At 35.1% G+C, this 13,679-nt stretch overlaps 1 protein-coding gene across 1 annotated transcript; it reads right to left on the bottom strand.

Annotated features, from left to right (window-relative positions):
• Window positions 1–3,241: 3,241 nt before the first annotated feature.
• On the bottom strand, window positions 3,242–9,681 carry LOC104605743 (receptor-like serine/threonine-protein kinase SD1-8). The gene is made up of 7 exons (XM_010270632.3): window positions 8,133–9,681; window positions 4,950–5,108; window positions 4,639–4,838; window positions 4,336–4,546; window positions 3,992–4,229; window positions 3,748–3,898; window positions 3,242–3,640 (listed from the first exon to the last, which is right to left on the bottom strand). The coding sequence occupies exons 1-7, from the start codon at window positions 9,427–9,429 to the stop codon at window positions 3,329–3,331; spliced, it is 2,568 nt and encodes an 855-aa protein (XP_010268934.1). The 5' UTR covers window positions 9,430–9,681; the 3' UTR covers window positions 3,242–3,328.
• Window positions 9,682–13,679: the final 3,998 nt, after the last annotated feature.

Here is a 13,679-nt window from a genome sequence, read left to right on the forward strand (position 1 = left end):
ACGGGCTGAATCGCAGTTAGCAGTTCGGCCCATACAGCTTATCTCACAATGATGGGCTTTTGCAGTTTTAACCCTTTAAAACTGGGCTTTACAGGTGGGCCAAATTAATCCCTGTAATTGAACATCAGATTTGGAATAGCAAGTGTGAGAAAATTGGACTAAAAAGCAGTCCCCTTTGAAACCCAGATTCGGTCCAAATAGTTTTGGTCCAATCTAGTCCGAAAAGGTCCAAAACTGATTTTCAATTCAAGAATTAATTCATGAAAGATCTGAAATTAATAATCTTGATTTTAAACAAACACAAATCAACTATGGACTGTTCGCACCACCTGCAAAACAGAGGTTAATCACTAATGTTGCAGTTTCACAAACTGCAAGTCGTAGGAAGCGATTTCTCCATCTGCAAATCTCCAGCGCCGCCATCTTCTTCCTTCTTCTTTAATCAAGAAAATAAATAACAGAAATCCTATTTCTATTAATTAATTACATTCTTGATCAAATCCTATACATTCAGTCTAGAAAATAAAAAAAATTATTTACAGACCGAATTGAATGAAAAATAAATAAATAGAAAAAAAAAGGGTGCGCAGACCATCTACACCAAATCTGCACTGTGATCTCTAGGTTCGAACAGTCCATTAAATCAAAATAAATAAAGAACAATTCTAAATAAATTTTGGATTTAACAAAATTAATTTCAGATCAATCGCCCTTAACAAGAAACCATTTCTTGAAAAAAAAGAAAGCAATCTGCGCAAATCTTGGAAGAACAACTTCTATCCATCTGCGCAAGGTCAGATCTGATTTTCTTTTGGTTCAAGATTCGATCCTGTGGCTCTGATACCACTGAAGGAATGGTAGGATCCATCTAATGGACGCCAAAAAGGTTGCGGAATGGGTGGGCGAATTTCGAAAATTTTTCTACCTTCCTCCATTTGGAAATCGTATTCCCTAAATTTAGAATACCATATTCGAGGATCTTACTTGAACCATAATCGAATCAGTTCTGAACCAAAAGGTAAAAGGGGGGAATATACCTGATCCGGAGAAGCAGTATCTCCCAAAGTTGGTGTTCATGCCCAAAGAAGAAACCAAGATCCGCTCCTGCTGAAGATGACACAACTGTGGATGGAACAGAACCAGCAGGGTGCATCCTACACATTGGATCCTTCGCAAGAATCCTCTGGAAACTCTGAACACCGAATCTTCTTCAGTCTTTCCTGCAAGACTGATGTCAAGAACTGATTTCTTGACTTCCTATTGATGCAAAGATCGAATCTTGCAAGAGGGAATGGCGGCGGCAGGAGGAGAACTTTAGGGACGAAGATGGCTGAACTGCTTCTCTTCTCTCTGGAGTATGAATGAGATCTAATATCAATTCGCAAGGAGTTTTCTTTTTCACAAACCCTGGTTCGAATTCTGATGTGTTTCTATCTTTTCTCCTCCTTTCTTCTTAATTAAGAAACCTCCTAATTAGGAGTTATCCCAATCCAAATCTGTATTTGGATAGGGGATTATCTTAATCCTTTCTGCAGATTAAGTTAGTTTACTCCTGATCTTATCAGGAGGTTACTAGATTCAAATCTAATTTGAATTTGGTCTCCTGGAGTGGATAAGGTTAAAGGCCCAATTCTTTTACTAACATTAATCTCAGATTCGCCCCATAGATGGGTGATCATATCAACCCAGCTCGAAATGGGCTTTTGGCCCATTAGACGTTCAGTGTTTAATTAGTTTCCAATCTACTGCCCAGTTGGGCTTCTTTGTATGGCGTGGGACCCAAGCATTGATCTACACACCAGCCACATGGGTTCGGCCCAGCCTTTAATACAAGGCCCAGCCGAATTCACTGAAATACTCAGTAAACCCCTGAGCCCATCATATGGACCCTATGGGCCCAACACTTACATTAAGTGGTCATTGGGCCAAGCCATCTTATAAAAACCCAGGGACTGTGGGCAGGTGCAAGATTAGCCCATCAGGTACTATCTTAAATGATCTTACACTTAACCTCTCAACCCTTAATGATCAAGCACTGCCCGACAAGAGAGGACCTCTCCCTCGGCTGTAAGGAACAGTGTCGCACTCTCCACTCACATGGATCCCGGGAATTAAAACTATTTGCAAACAATTCGAAACCATACATATATATATAAATATATTAATTTTGCAAAACAAAATTCCAACGATTGAAATCAACTGCCGGCAGTTTGGTTTCCATCAGAGAGAGTGCATTCCCGATCATTACCCTTTGTCCGACAAAGGGGCTGATCCTGTCACTACGATCACCCACTCAGATGAATTCTTAGACTGTCCCAACATACCCAGATTTTGATCCCCATCTAAGGATCTCACTGATTGGCATATCAAAGACAACCCGATCCGACACCTAGTGAAATGTCATAATCGAGTCTAGGGGTCAGGTGTAACTTTACAATTTTTCCCATCTGTCTCCATGGTCCAGGGCAATACTGGAAATCTGGTCCGATTCAAGGATTCAAGTAATCCCATACTGCATGTGCCTCGGGTCTTACCCTAGTGGCTGAGACAGGCCATCCCAACACTTGGTGGCACACCAGTATCAGCCTTGGTAGGATAAATCTCCCCAGACTTATCCAACGGCTATGAATATTTAAAACTAACATGAGTCTCTATAAGTGTCCAGTTTTAGGGTCTTACACAGAATTAAACCAAACAACATGAATCAAACATGCACTTTATTTATTTCCACTAAATAACAAAAGTACATCAAATCGGATTGAAGCTAAGGGCATACAAAACTGTCTAACATAGTTAAGTTTAAATCAAAGGATTTTATTTCAAAAAAAGAAAAGTATAATATACGCCGTGTATGTTCAAAGAGTCGGTATATACCAATGAAAATGGAAGTACAAGAGAACCTGCAATATAGTAGGCAGGGTTGGCATTTAACTTAGGCTTCGATTTACTATGGGCCGAGATCAGCCCAGTCTTGATTTCTTGCTCGGTGATGGTCTTAGCCCAGTTAAGGTATGACTGTATTTGTGTTCCTGAATTACTGGGCTGGGCATGGCTAGATTAATCCTTAGGATGGATTGGCCCTATTTTCCTTCAGTCAGTTCAGTTTGGGTTCACCCAAGAGGCAGGAGGCAGCCCACATGCAGCTTACTAATGGTATTGGTTGGTGAGATTACACTACAGACTACAGTAGTCCGCCGATCTTCTGTTGCAGGACAGTTGCATAGGGTATTGCTTTCATCAGTTTCAATTAATCTCTCTCTATCTTATTGGAAAGGAATTTGAGTATATAGCAATATGGATTACACTGTATGAAAGGCCAGAGCAGCAACTACCGGGCTTCTAGCATTGTAACCGATACTTGGTTTAAAGTACATGACTCTTGCCTATTGGAAGATGATTCTATTTCAAGCAAACTCCTTCCCAAACAAAACCCAGGTTCTTTTGGTTGTGGCAGTACTGTTGCAGTTTCACTACTGAGCATCAAAACCACGTTTGACATGGTGGGTCTATCTTCTGCTCGTTCTTGCACACACAGAAGGGCGACTTGTATGCATCTCAAAACTTCATAGGTGTGATAACACTCACCCATGGATGTATCCACTAATTTCAAGGTCGTTCCTTCTCTCCACAGTGCCCATGCCTGAAACGTACGTTTTCTTTGTGGTTAATTGAAACAGTAGCAACTAACTACATGAGAAGGCCTAGAAACGTTTAATTTGATAGAGATAGAGAATGGTAACTACTTACATGCCCAAGAAGGTTATATTGGTTGTTGGTGTGGTAAAATCCTCTGTTCTTCATACCACTTATTATTTCCAACACTAAAACACCGAAGCTGAAAACGTCAGATTTCACTGAGAACAACCCGTCCATGGCATACTCGGGGGACATATAACCACTGCATGCATGTCAGCATGGAGGAAAGATACAAAAGTAAGTTAAGGTTGTGATGTAAATATCTGAATGTTTTTAACATACTTATGATACTTACAATGTTCCAACCACCCTATTTGTATTTGCTTCAGTTTGATCCCCTCCAAAAATCCTAGCCATTCCGAAGTCAGAAATTTTGGGGTTCATCTCTCCATCTAGTAGAATGTTGCTCGCTTTGAGATCCCTATGAACAATTCTGAATCTAGAATCTTGGTGAAGATAAAGAACTCCCCGAGCAATACCTCCTATAATTCTGAAACGCTTTGGCCAATCCAGTATTGTGCTTTTCGTCTTGTCTGCATTGGAATTTTGGTCGAGAAATTTACTACGTACGACTTATTAGTTGATTATTAATTAAGCTTTAATGCATGGTAATATAAATATATATACATATATACGAACCAAAGATGATGCAATCCAAACTTCTGTTGTGCATATACTCATAAATTAATATCTTTTCCTGGCAATCGACGCAACAACCCAAAAGCCTAACCAGATTCCGGTGTTGAAGCCTAGCAATTAAAACAACCTCATTCTTGAATTCTTCTGTTCCCTGCCCCGAATCCTTTGCAAGTCTCTTCACTGCAATTTCTCTTCCGTCCACCAATTCACCCTAACAATTGTAATTTTCACCTCCTGAAGTCAAATATCGCATATTGTAAATGATATATCAAGATAGAGCTGATTGATACCTTGTGAATTTACCTTATATACGGAACCAAAACCTCCTTTGCCGAGCTTCCTTGCATCAGAGAAGTTGTCAGTAGCAGTTGCTATAGTATAAAAATCAAATAGAGGTAACTGATCAATTTCATCCATTTTGCTTTGATCAGAGTAATCCATGTTGCTTGGTTTTACGACGTCCAAGTCCAATAGTTGCAAATCCTGACTTTTCTCCCTTGTACCTGTGTGTCAAAGGCAAATACGAAGTTGAGGAAATTAATGCATCTTCTTTATCATGCTTAATTATTTGTTTTCAAGAAATTAATTAAAACAGACTTGCAATGCTATCTAACCTCTTTCAGAGGAGCGGATTGTCCTCCTTTTCCAAGTGAGATAAATGCTACTCAACGCCAATGCAAGAACACCAAGGCTGGCGGTGATGCTAGTAGCCAGAATTACTAGTCTTTTCTTGTTCGAATTGTTGTCAGATTTGGAGCCCTCCGCTTCTCCTCCTGAAGGTAGGCGTAAATAATTAATCTTCAATCACACTTCATAATTAACCACTTCAAAATGAGAGATTAATAATTGAAAATTCTAAGATACAAAAATACATTTTTCAGCATCGATATCACCGTGAACAAATACAAATAATGTTGCATCTTTCTGTTTTTCGGCACCGATATCAGTGTCATGGTGCAATATTTACATCACAATAATCCTAACCACACTTACCCACAAAACACTGCCTCCGTGAATTGGGAACATCTCCAAACATATAAGTGCATCAGGAACAGATGTCCCTCATGTGTGACTATAATCTCACGTGGATAGGTGTGGCCAGAATCGTCGTGAGTAAGAGATCCAGACTGGTATTTCACAGTATCAGTGTAAAAAAATATTATATATTTTTATTAATTAAAATTTTCAATCAGTTCCCTGTATTTTGGCTCGAGTGACAATTTGGTTCCCAAACTTTAAAATGTGACAATTCAGTACCTAAACTTTCAAAATGTGATAATTCAGTACCTTCCGTTAACCAGTTCACTAATCAGCCATTAAGTGATATTTGAAAAGTCAAAAATGCCCTTCGAATGCCATCTAATTCTCTTTATCAACCATTCAAACATTGACAAAAAAGTGAACACAATCCCAAATCCTAGCCTCTTCTATTCAAAAAAGTTGTTGCCTGTTTAGAAGAATTTAGAATTTGGGACTGTTCATTTTATTATCAACGTTTAGATGGTAAAACCATCTCGATCAAAAGTGTATCACGCGGGAATCAATTATTCGTATGATTCTTCGATAGAAAGAAATCACAAAAGGTATGTTGCTGCCATTTTGAAACGATTAAAGATCACCGAAGTAATGTCTAAACCCAATGATTCAAAGCAAAGATAAAGGATCCCGGAACAAGGAAACACCATTTTAGTTGTCTTAACAACTGGATTACAATGAAGAATAAAAATGGATTCTAAACGAGACAAACAAAAGGGGTTAGATGGCATTCTTAAGACATTTTTGATTTTTCAAATGTCACTTAATGGTTGATTAATGGCCTGGTTAGCGACAGATACTGGATTGTCACACTTTGGAAATTCTACTACTGAATTGTCACATTTTAAAAGTTTGAATACTGAATTATCACATTTTAAAGTTTGAAAACCAAACTATCACTCAAACCAAAGTACATGATACTGATTAGAAATTTTTCCTTTTTATTATTATCACAAATTTACTCATAATTTTTTATCAATACAAATCTACTCATAATTTTAAGATAAAAAATGCTTTCCATGATTCAGAAAAACTTGGGTATATGTAGAACTCAGTATAGACTAGTTTTAATACCAAGACATTTGTTTGGGATAGATAGGGACATCATCAATACATTCTTCTATTTAACATGGGGAAAATGCATTCATTGTGTCCAATTATGTTAGATGTTTACCTTGTCTTGATTGATATAATTCTATTCGGACAAACTGGTGGCTCAAATTGACCCTGTAAATTAGGTGGTATGTAGGGGCGGTTTCTATTCTATTTGGAGCCATCAGTAGGCCCAGTTGGACCAGACTGGACGGATTCGGAGTCAATAGAAGATAACGAACGTAGATGGGTTGGAATTATGTTGGAAAACTTTTCTAATGCTATACTCCTGGTTTCCTACCTAACGAAAGAAAGGAAAGAATATAGAAAACAAAAAGGAAAACAGGGAATAAGCACCAATGGAGAGAGGCCTTACTACAGTCTGCCAGACTTGACCATACATGCATGGCCGTTGCTTGCCACATCAGATCTCTCATTTTAAAGAAACGATTAATTTGTCCTTATAAACCAAATGAATACAAAACCAAAGTCAGAAATGTCGGCTGTTGACGTTTGACAACAACAAATCAAATATCAATTTTTTTTTATAAATAAATCATATCATTTGTGCTTCCTTTTCTGTAATTTCCTGATGAAGAAAATTTTCTATAAAGCCCATCATAAAGTCCTAATTTCTGTGGGTCTGCCTCCTTTCACTAAAACAGGGAAGCGAAACAAGAAGCAAAAAAAAAGATGTTGATAAAGCAAGTAATTGAATATATTTTGGAGTCTGTTTGGTTGTTGGAATCAGAATGGGAATCAGAATCCAAATGGTTCATTCTTATTGTCTATTTGATTTAGAAAGAAATGAACAGAAATGGGATTTCATTTTCAAGAAAAAAGGATAGGGATGGAAATGAAATTTCAATTTTATTCAACAAAACAGTTAAAATCGAAATAGCCCATATTCCAATTCTGATTACAAACTCCTATTCCCACGAACCAAATGAAACTTTAAATTGCTTTGATGAAAAGTAAATACATAAAAATGAGACCCTTACTCCCACGAACCAAATGAAAACTTAGATTGCTAAATACATAAAAATGAATATCTTAGACTGTGTGACATAAACTCATAATTAAGGCTATATTGTCAATGATTTATATTTAAATAAGGCCGTCTCTGCTTTGCCAAAAGTTAAAAGTTTATTTTTTGTTTCTGTTTGTCACACAATCCCTCGGCGCAGTTGAACGTAGCATATGGGCAAGAATTGGGTGAAAAGAAAAGAAGAGGAAAAACTATATAATGTAATTGCATCAGCAATTTTTAATAATCTATCCGGGCTCACAACATATATCATCGGTGAGGCCACCTAACACCAAGCCCCCGATCTCAGATCAAACGGCTGAGAGAGTCCGAATTAGCTGGATTGGTTAAACAACTCCTAAGTCCTAACACAACCACCAATTGGGTTAAGACTTAAGAGTCCTTTCACGCTTAGCTAAAACCACGAAATCTAAGCCTTCCATTCCATGTATTATTTGGCTACACCTTGAATTAAATGAGAGTAACGTTGCCAATGCATAGAAGGCCACATGATTCAAGCCTTCAAGGTTTTATTCTTGCGCTCGTCGCAAAAGTGAACTCTTGCGAGTCGACTCACTGACAAACCCGATAGGAAAGAAATCTAAAAAAGCATAAAGAAGAAGAACCAGTTTACAGTACACACCTAGCTCTGAAGCTGCCACTCTCACGTACAGATCTTCGCCGCCGTCCATGATGTATTCCCGGAGATCGATCAGATCGCCGATCCAAAACACACAGCCGCTTCCGCCTCCGGTGATGTTAGTATTCGCATAAGCTGTACAAGAACAACTTTTCTGGCATTCGGCTTCGCATTCCTGAAGATTCATGCTTTGGTTTACAAATGCTCGAGAACTATCCGGCAGTTTCATCCCCGTCAATTTTAAGAACCCATCGTCCTTCTGACACACGAACTCGGTTTGCACAACACAGCCATCAGACCCATCTCTGAGATCCCAAGCCTTCTGGTTCTTCGGCTTGAATCCCTTCACACACTCACAGATCGGCGAAGCATTGCTGTCACAAATACCATAAGGCCCACAGTTCTTGTAGTCGTCGCATTGGTCCTTTGGGGCGTACCAGAAAAGGATCCAGTCACTGTTCACGCCTAGCTGCCATGTGAACCTTTGAAGCAAACCAGTCGAGTTCACCATCAACCTTGAAAAAACTGAGTCACTATTGATTGTAAATGAGTAATAAACCTCCTCCTCATTAAATGTGAAATCAAAGCTTACGATCTCGCTGGGCCTCATTTCTGGAACTCCACTAAATTGGATTCCATTCCAAGGCCCGCTTCGGTACACCGTGTCCAGTCGGTTCATCAGAAATATTTCTGGTAATCCATGAGGATCTATCCTGAAAGAAAAATCTCCCATTGAAGGGTCGTCTGGGCTCTTCCAAGATGTCAGAAAACGATTCAAACGGGTCTTCAAGTTCCACCCCAGCTTCATACCTGGTAACAACGTATCGGTGGGATAATCAAAGCTCTGCCATAGATAGTTTTGGGGATTGGGATCGCTGGCCTCCCTGATAACAAGATTCCCGGAGTCAAGAAGCTGCGCAATCGGATTTTGTACCTTAGATGTATTTGTCGACCAGAGGACGGTCGCCTGTCGGTTGAGAAGAACAAGATTTCCATCTGTGCCAAATGATAGAACTCCAGTTAAATCTGTTATTGGGTCGTTCCTATTTGCAACCCAAACCACTGTTCGAATCGAAATTTTGTTGTACCAAATCCCCACGTAACTGTATTTCGAATTATCCGGAGTGAAGAACCCTAGTTTGAAGTTTCCACCGGAGGAAACAAGGGTTTGGGAGTCTCTGAGCGATTGAGCCTGAGTTATGGTGTCAGCTGCAACTGAAATTTCTGTGAAAAAGGTCAGTGAAATAACGATGGAAACGAGGCAGAGATGAAGGTGGCCACTGAATCTTAAAGCTTTCATGTTTTCCTCTTCTCTCAGTCAGTGGCCTTCTTTGGGCGAATGTCTTTCCTTTTATATTTCTTCATGTTCAAGGACATTTGATCTTTCGTGACTGGACTGGCAGGGTGGAATGCTGGCATCAGGGTCTTCTCTGTGTTTTACGAATAGATTTGACGAGAAAGGCATGGGGCGGGCTTGGTAGTTATTAAATAGTAATAGAACTGACGAAGTTATAAAAAAACATGGGCCCAGGCCCACTACATTACCTGAGTTTTTATTTTTTTTATTTTTTATTCACTTTATAGTTTAAACATTCCATTTTTTTTTTTTTGGAAAGCAAACCCTTTCATATGTTGGGGAGCTAGTTTTCAAGCGTAAATAAGGGAAGATGGAGTACTACAGGGATATCTAGTTTTCAAACGGGATGGTGTGTTAATCACCAAAGAAGAAAAACACAAAAAAAAAAAAAGGAATTGGGATATGGTGGGATTGGCTTATCAAAGGTTAGGTGTGATTTCCTTCCTCTTTAGCTTAATGGACCTTGGAATTCATTTATGACTAAGCCGGGCTTATTAGTTTAATAAGCGTCATACTTGACCCAAAATGGCTGTTAAAGAAAGTCCATCAGGCTTCATAAGTGCAACTTGAAAATATTCTATTTTATTGGACTAAACCATTGAGGTCGGTAAAATCCCCATACCAAATCTTCACTTCTTAATAAATTTAGAAACATTGAAATACTACTGGGGCTGCACATCGGGCCGGGTTAGGTGGGATTAAGGCCAATCCTAGTTTAATATTAAGTTCTAAACCCCTAATCCTAATCCAGTTCGACCTATTTAACCCTAACTCTAACCTTAACTAAATTTCTTCAACCCTAACTCAATCCAATTCAACTCGAAGTCAACTTCGGGTGGGGCCCAACCCAACCTTGTTCCCATTCCTTAAAATCTCGTAGAACTTCTTAATTTCAGATCTTTGCTCAACTTTTACTACATATATTAATCCTATGTTTTATTAATATTTGTTTGTTAATAATAGATCTTTTAAGTACAAAACTCAAAAAAAAAAACAAGTGTTTGAAATGATTATAGTTTATTATGAGTTATAGCTTATAATAGATCTTTTATGGGCCATAAGCTATGGATGGCAAACAACAAAGAGGAAATAAAGAATAAAATATTCAAAAAACATAAAAAAATGTTATTAAGGTTTTGGTATTTCTAATTAGAATTTAAGTGAAGTGATTATCTTAAAAGAAATAAATGATAATATGTAGTAGGGGCTATACAACTATCATGCATATAAACAAATCAATGTATGATATCATATATATAACATATATTTATATATGATATGCACTATAGAGTTGGGTTCGGGTTGGGTTGGGTTGCCCGAGGGGTCAACCCTAACCCAATCCGAAGTAAAGTCAGGTTCATAAATTTCAACCCTAACCCTAACCTGAGCATCAACCCGACCCAACCCAACTCGATTTTTTTTAGGTTGGGCTAGGGTTGGGTTCGAGCACCTGGCCCAGGTTGCATCCTTGACGAGTACACACAATCTACACGTTTTTTTCTTCCTATTACCAAACAACTCATTAAAATTAAATTCATCATATATATATATATATATATATAGCAAGACAGTACATGTCACCATGCCTTTCCTTGCTCCAAACCCCCTTCTTAATTTCCTTTTTTTTAATATTTTTAATGACTTAACTATTTCTAACAATCATAAAGAAAGAGGGATTTGATTTTCTAATGTTTAACCAAGTGGCACCACTTTCTCCTAAATTGTCTCTAATTCCTATTTATCTCCTAAATTATCTCTAACTCCTATTTATCTCTTAATTTATCTCTAATTTAGTAGAGAGGTTCCCTCAAACTATCTCTAATTCCTATTTATCCTCTCCCCCACTTTTTATCAACATCTATCTAAAGAAAATGTCAGTTAAAAAATATCAGAATTATTTAAATATTATAAGGAAATTATATACTAAGGGCCTGTTTGTTTTCTCTGAAGTTTGACATCTGAAAGTATAATAATTACACTGAAAGGTATATTGGTATTGGTGAACTTTTCTTTCCTGTGAACTCTGAATGCAAAAGAGTGTTGTTCTGAATTTTGAATTTTGAAAACTATCAAATATCCATTTTGACCCCATATATGAGAGTTTTTGTTTGCTTTTTGAGGGTATCATTGCAAAACAAAAAGTTGTATGATTGCACTTTAAGAGATAAGAGATAAGAGGGAATGAACAACCAATTTTCTTTTAAAGTTAAAAGATTCTTCTTAAGAGATAAGAGTTAAGAGGAAACGAACATGCCCTAACTTTAAAATATTTATTTAAAACACAAAAATTGATTATAATAGATTTAATAATATTCATATTATTAATAATTCTATATTTTTACAAAGTTCATCATGAAAATATGTAGTAACAATATACATTATAATTTTACAAATTAATCAATTAAAATGTTATTCAGATAATAAAAATAAAACATTAAAAAAATCAAACATTATTTAAATATTTCAATAACTAAATATCTTAAATAACAAAATATTAAAAATAGCTAAATAATTATATAACAAAATATTTAAAACTACGTAAATATATTAAAATAAATAAAATTCAAATAATGAAAAATTTTAAATATTTTACATATTATTTAAATATTTAAATAAGAAAATAATTAACGTGACTAAATTTTAAATAGTTAAAATAACAAAATTATGTAATAAATCTAAAAAGAAAATCTTAAAAGTAGAAAAATACTTATAATAGATTTCATAATATTCGTATTAATAATAATTTAATATTTAACAAAATTAATGACCAATTATGTAATAATAGTAATAATTATAATTTTATAGATTATTAAATTCAATAAATAATTAATGTTTTAAAATTTTAAATAAAAATATCATTTACAAAACTAAATAATATTGTAAATAAATAATTTCACTTATATCAATTAATAATTATAGAAAATAACTTTCAAAAAAATAATATTTATTAGTAATAATTTTACAATAATAGTGTATATTCATTATATATTTATATATATACTAAAAATTAATATTTATTTTATTTTTAGTAATTATTTATTGTGTTTTTTGATAAATATGTTTTCAATAATTATTTATAAATCTACAATTGTTTTAGTATTTAACATTAAATTGTCAATTATTATTGGAGATTAAGGCTGCATTTTACATTCCTTATTTTAAGGACTTATCTCCTTTTAAAATTAAAATGCCCTTATGAACACTGATTTTTTAAGAGAAAAACGGAGATAGGTCCTTAAAATAAGGAATGCCAAATGCATCCTAAAAACTATTATTTAACTTTTAAAATTTAATTTATTGTATTTATTGTATTTTTTATAAATTTATTTTTAGTAATTATGTATTTTTATAATTTATTGATTAATATTTATTAGAGATTAAACTATTATTTGAGATTACACTATTTATTGACTCATTAATATATTTTAGTATTTATTGTGTTTTTGAAATTATTGTATTTTTATTAAATATATATCTATTGTATTTCCATTATAAATTTTTTTCAATAGTTGTGTATTTTTGCTATAAATTTTCAATAATTATTAGAGATTAAACTATTGTTATTTATTAGAGATTAGACTATTAATTTAGTTGTAATTAGGATTGTTTAATGATCAATTCAGTTCGATTGTAGATTGTTTTGCCAACCAAATTGACCTGGTCATGTCGGGAGTTTGTCACCCGAAACTGACTTACCATTAGTGAAAACTGAAAACCCGCTAACTTGGATTGTATCGATTTGGTTTGTTTTTTCAAAAGATTTAAACTTAAAAATTAAATTTAAATTTAATTTATAATGGTATTATTAAAAAATAAATTTATGATATATAATATTTTAGACTAAAAAATATGAGAAATTTTCCACTTCCTGCATTAAAAAATATATTTAAAAATATAAAATATTAATATATATCTATGGTCGAGTCGGTTCAGTTTTGGTTGATTTACAAATGGACAAACCGAAATTGACCTAACTTGGTCGGGTTGAAAAAATGTTGAACCAAAACCGATCAGAAATACTAGAAAATTGACTAACTTGAGTCAAGTTTGATCGAATTATTTATTAAAAGTTAAAATATAAAACAATTGAATACTCATATATTTCTATTGTTTAGCTTTTGCTTAACAAAGCCTTTGTATCGCACAGGTCCCGGTTGTATATACTAAAGTAGAACTTGCCATGTCAATAATCC

This window comes from Nelumbo nucifera, chromosome 1 (genome assembly GCF_055504915.1).
Source record: "Nelumbo nucifera cultivar China Antique chromosome 1, China Antique-T2T, whole genome shotgun sequence".
NCBI classification, from domain to species: domain Eukaryota; kingdom Viridiplantae; phylum Streptophyta; class Magnoliopsida; order Proteales; family Nelumbonaceae; genus Nelumbo; species Nelumbo nucifera.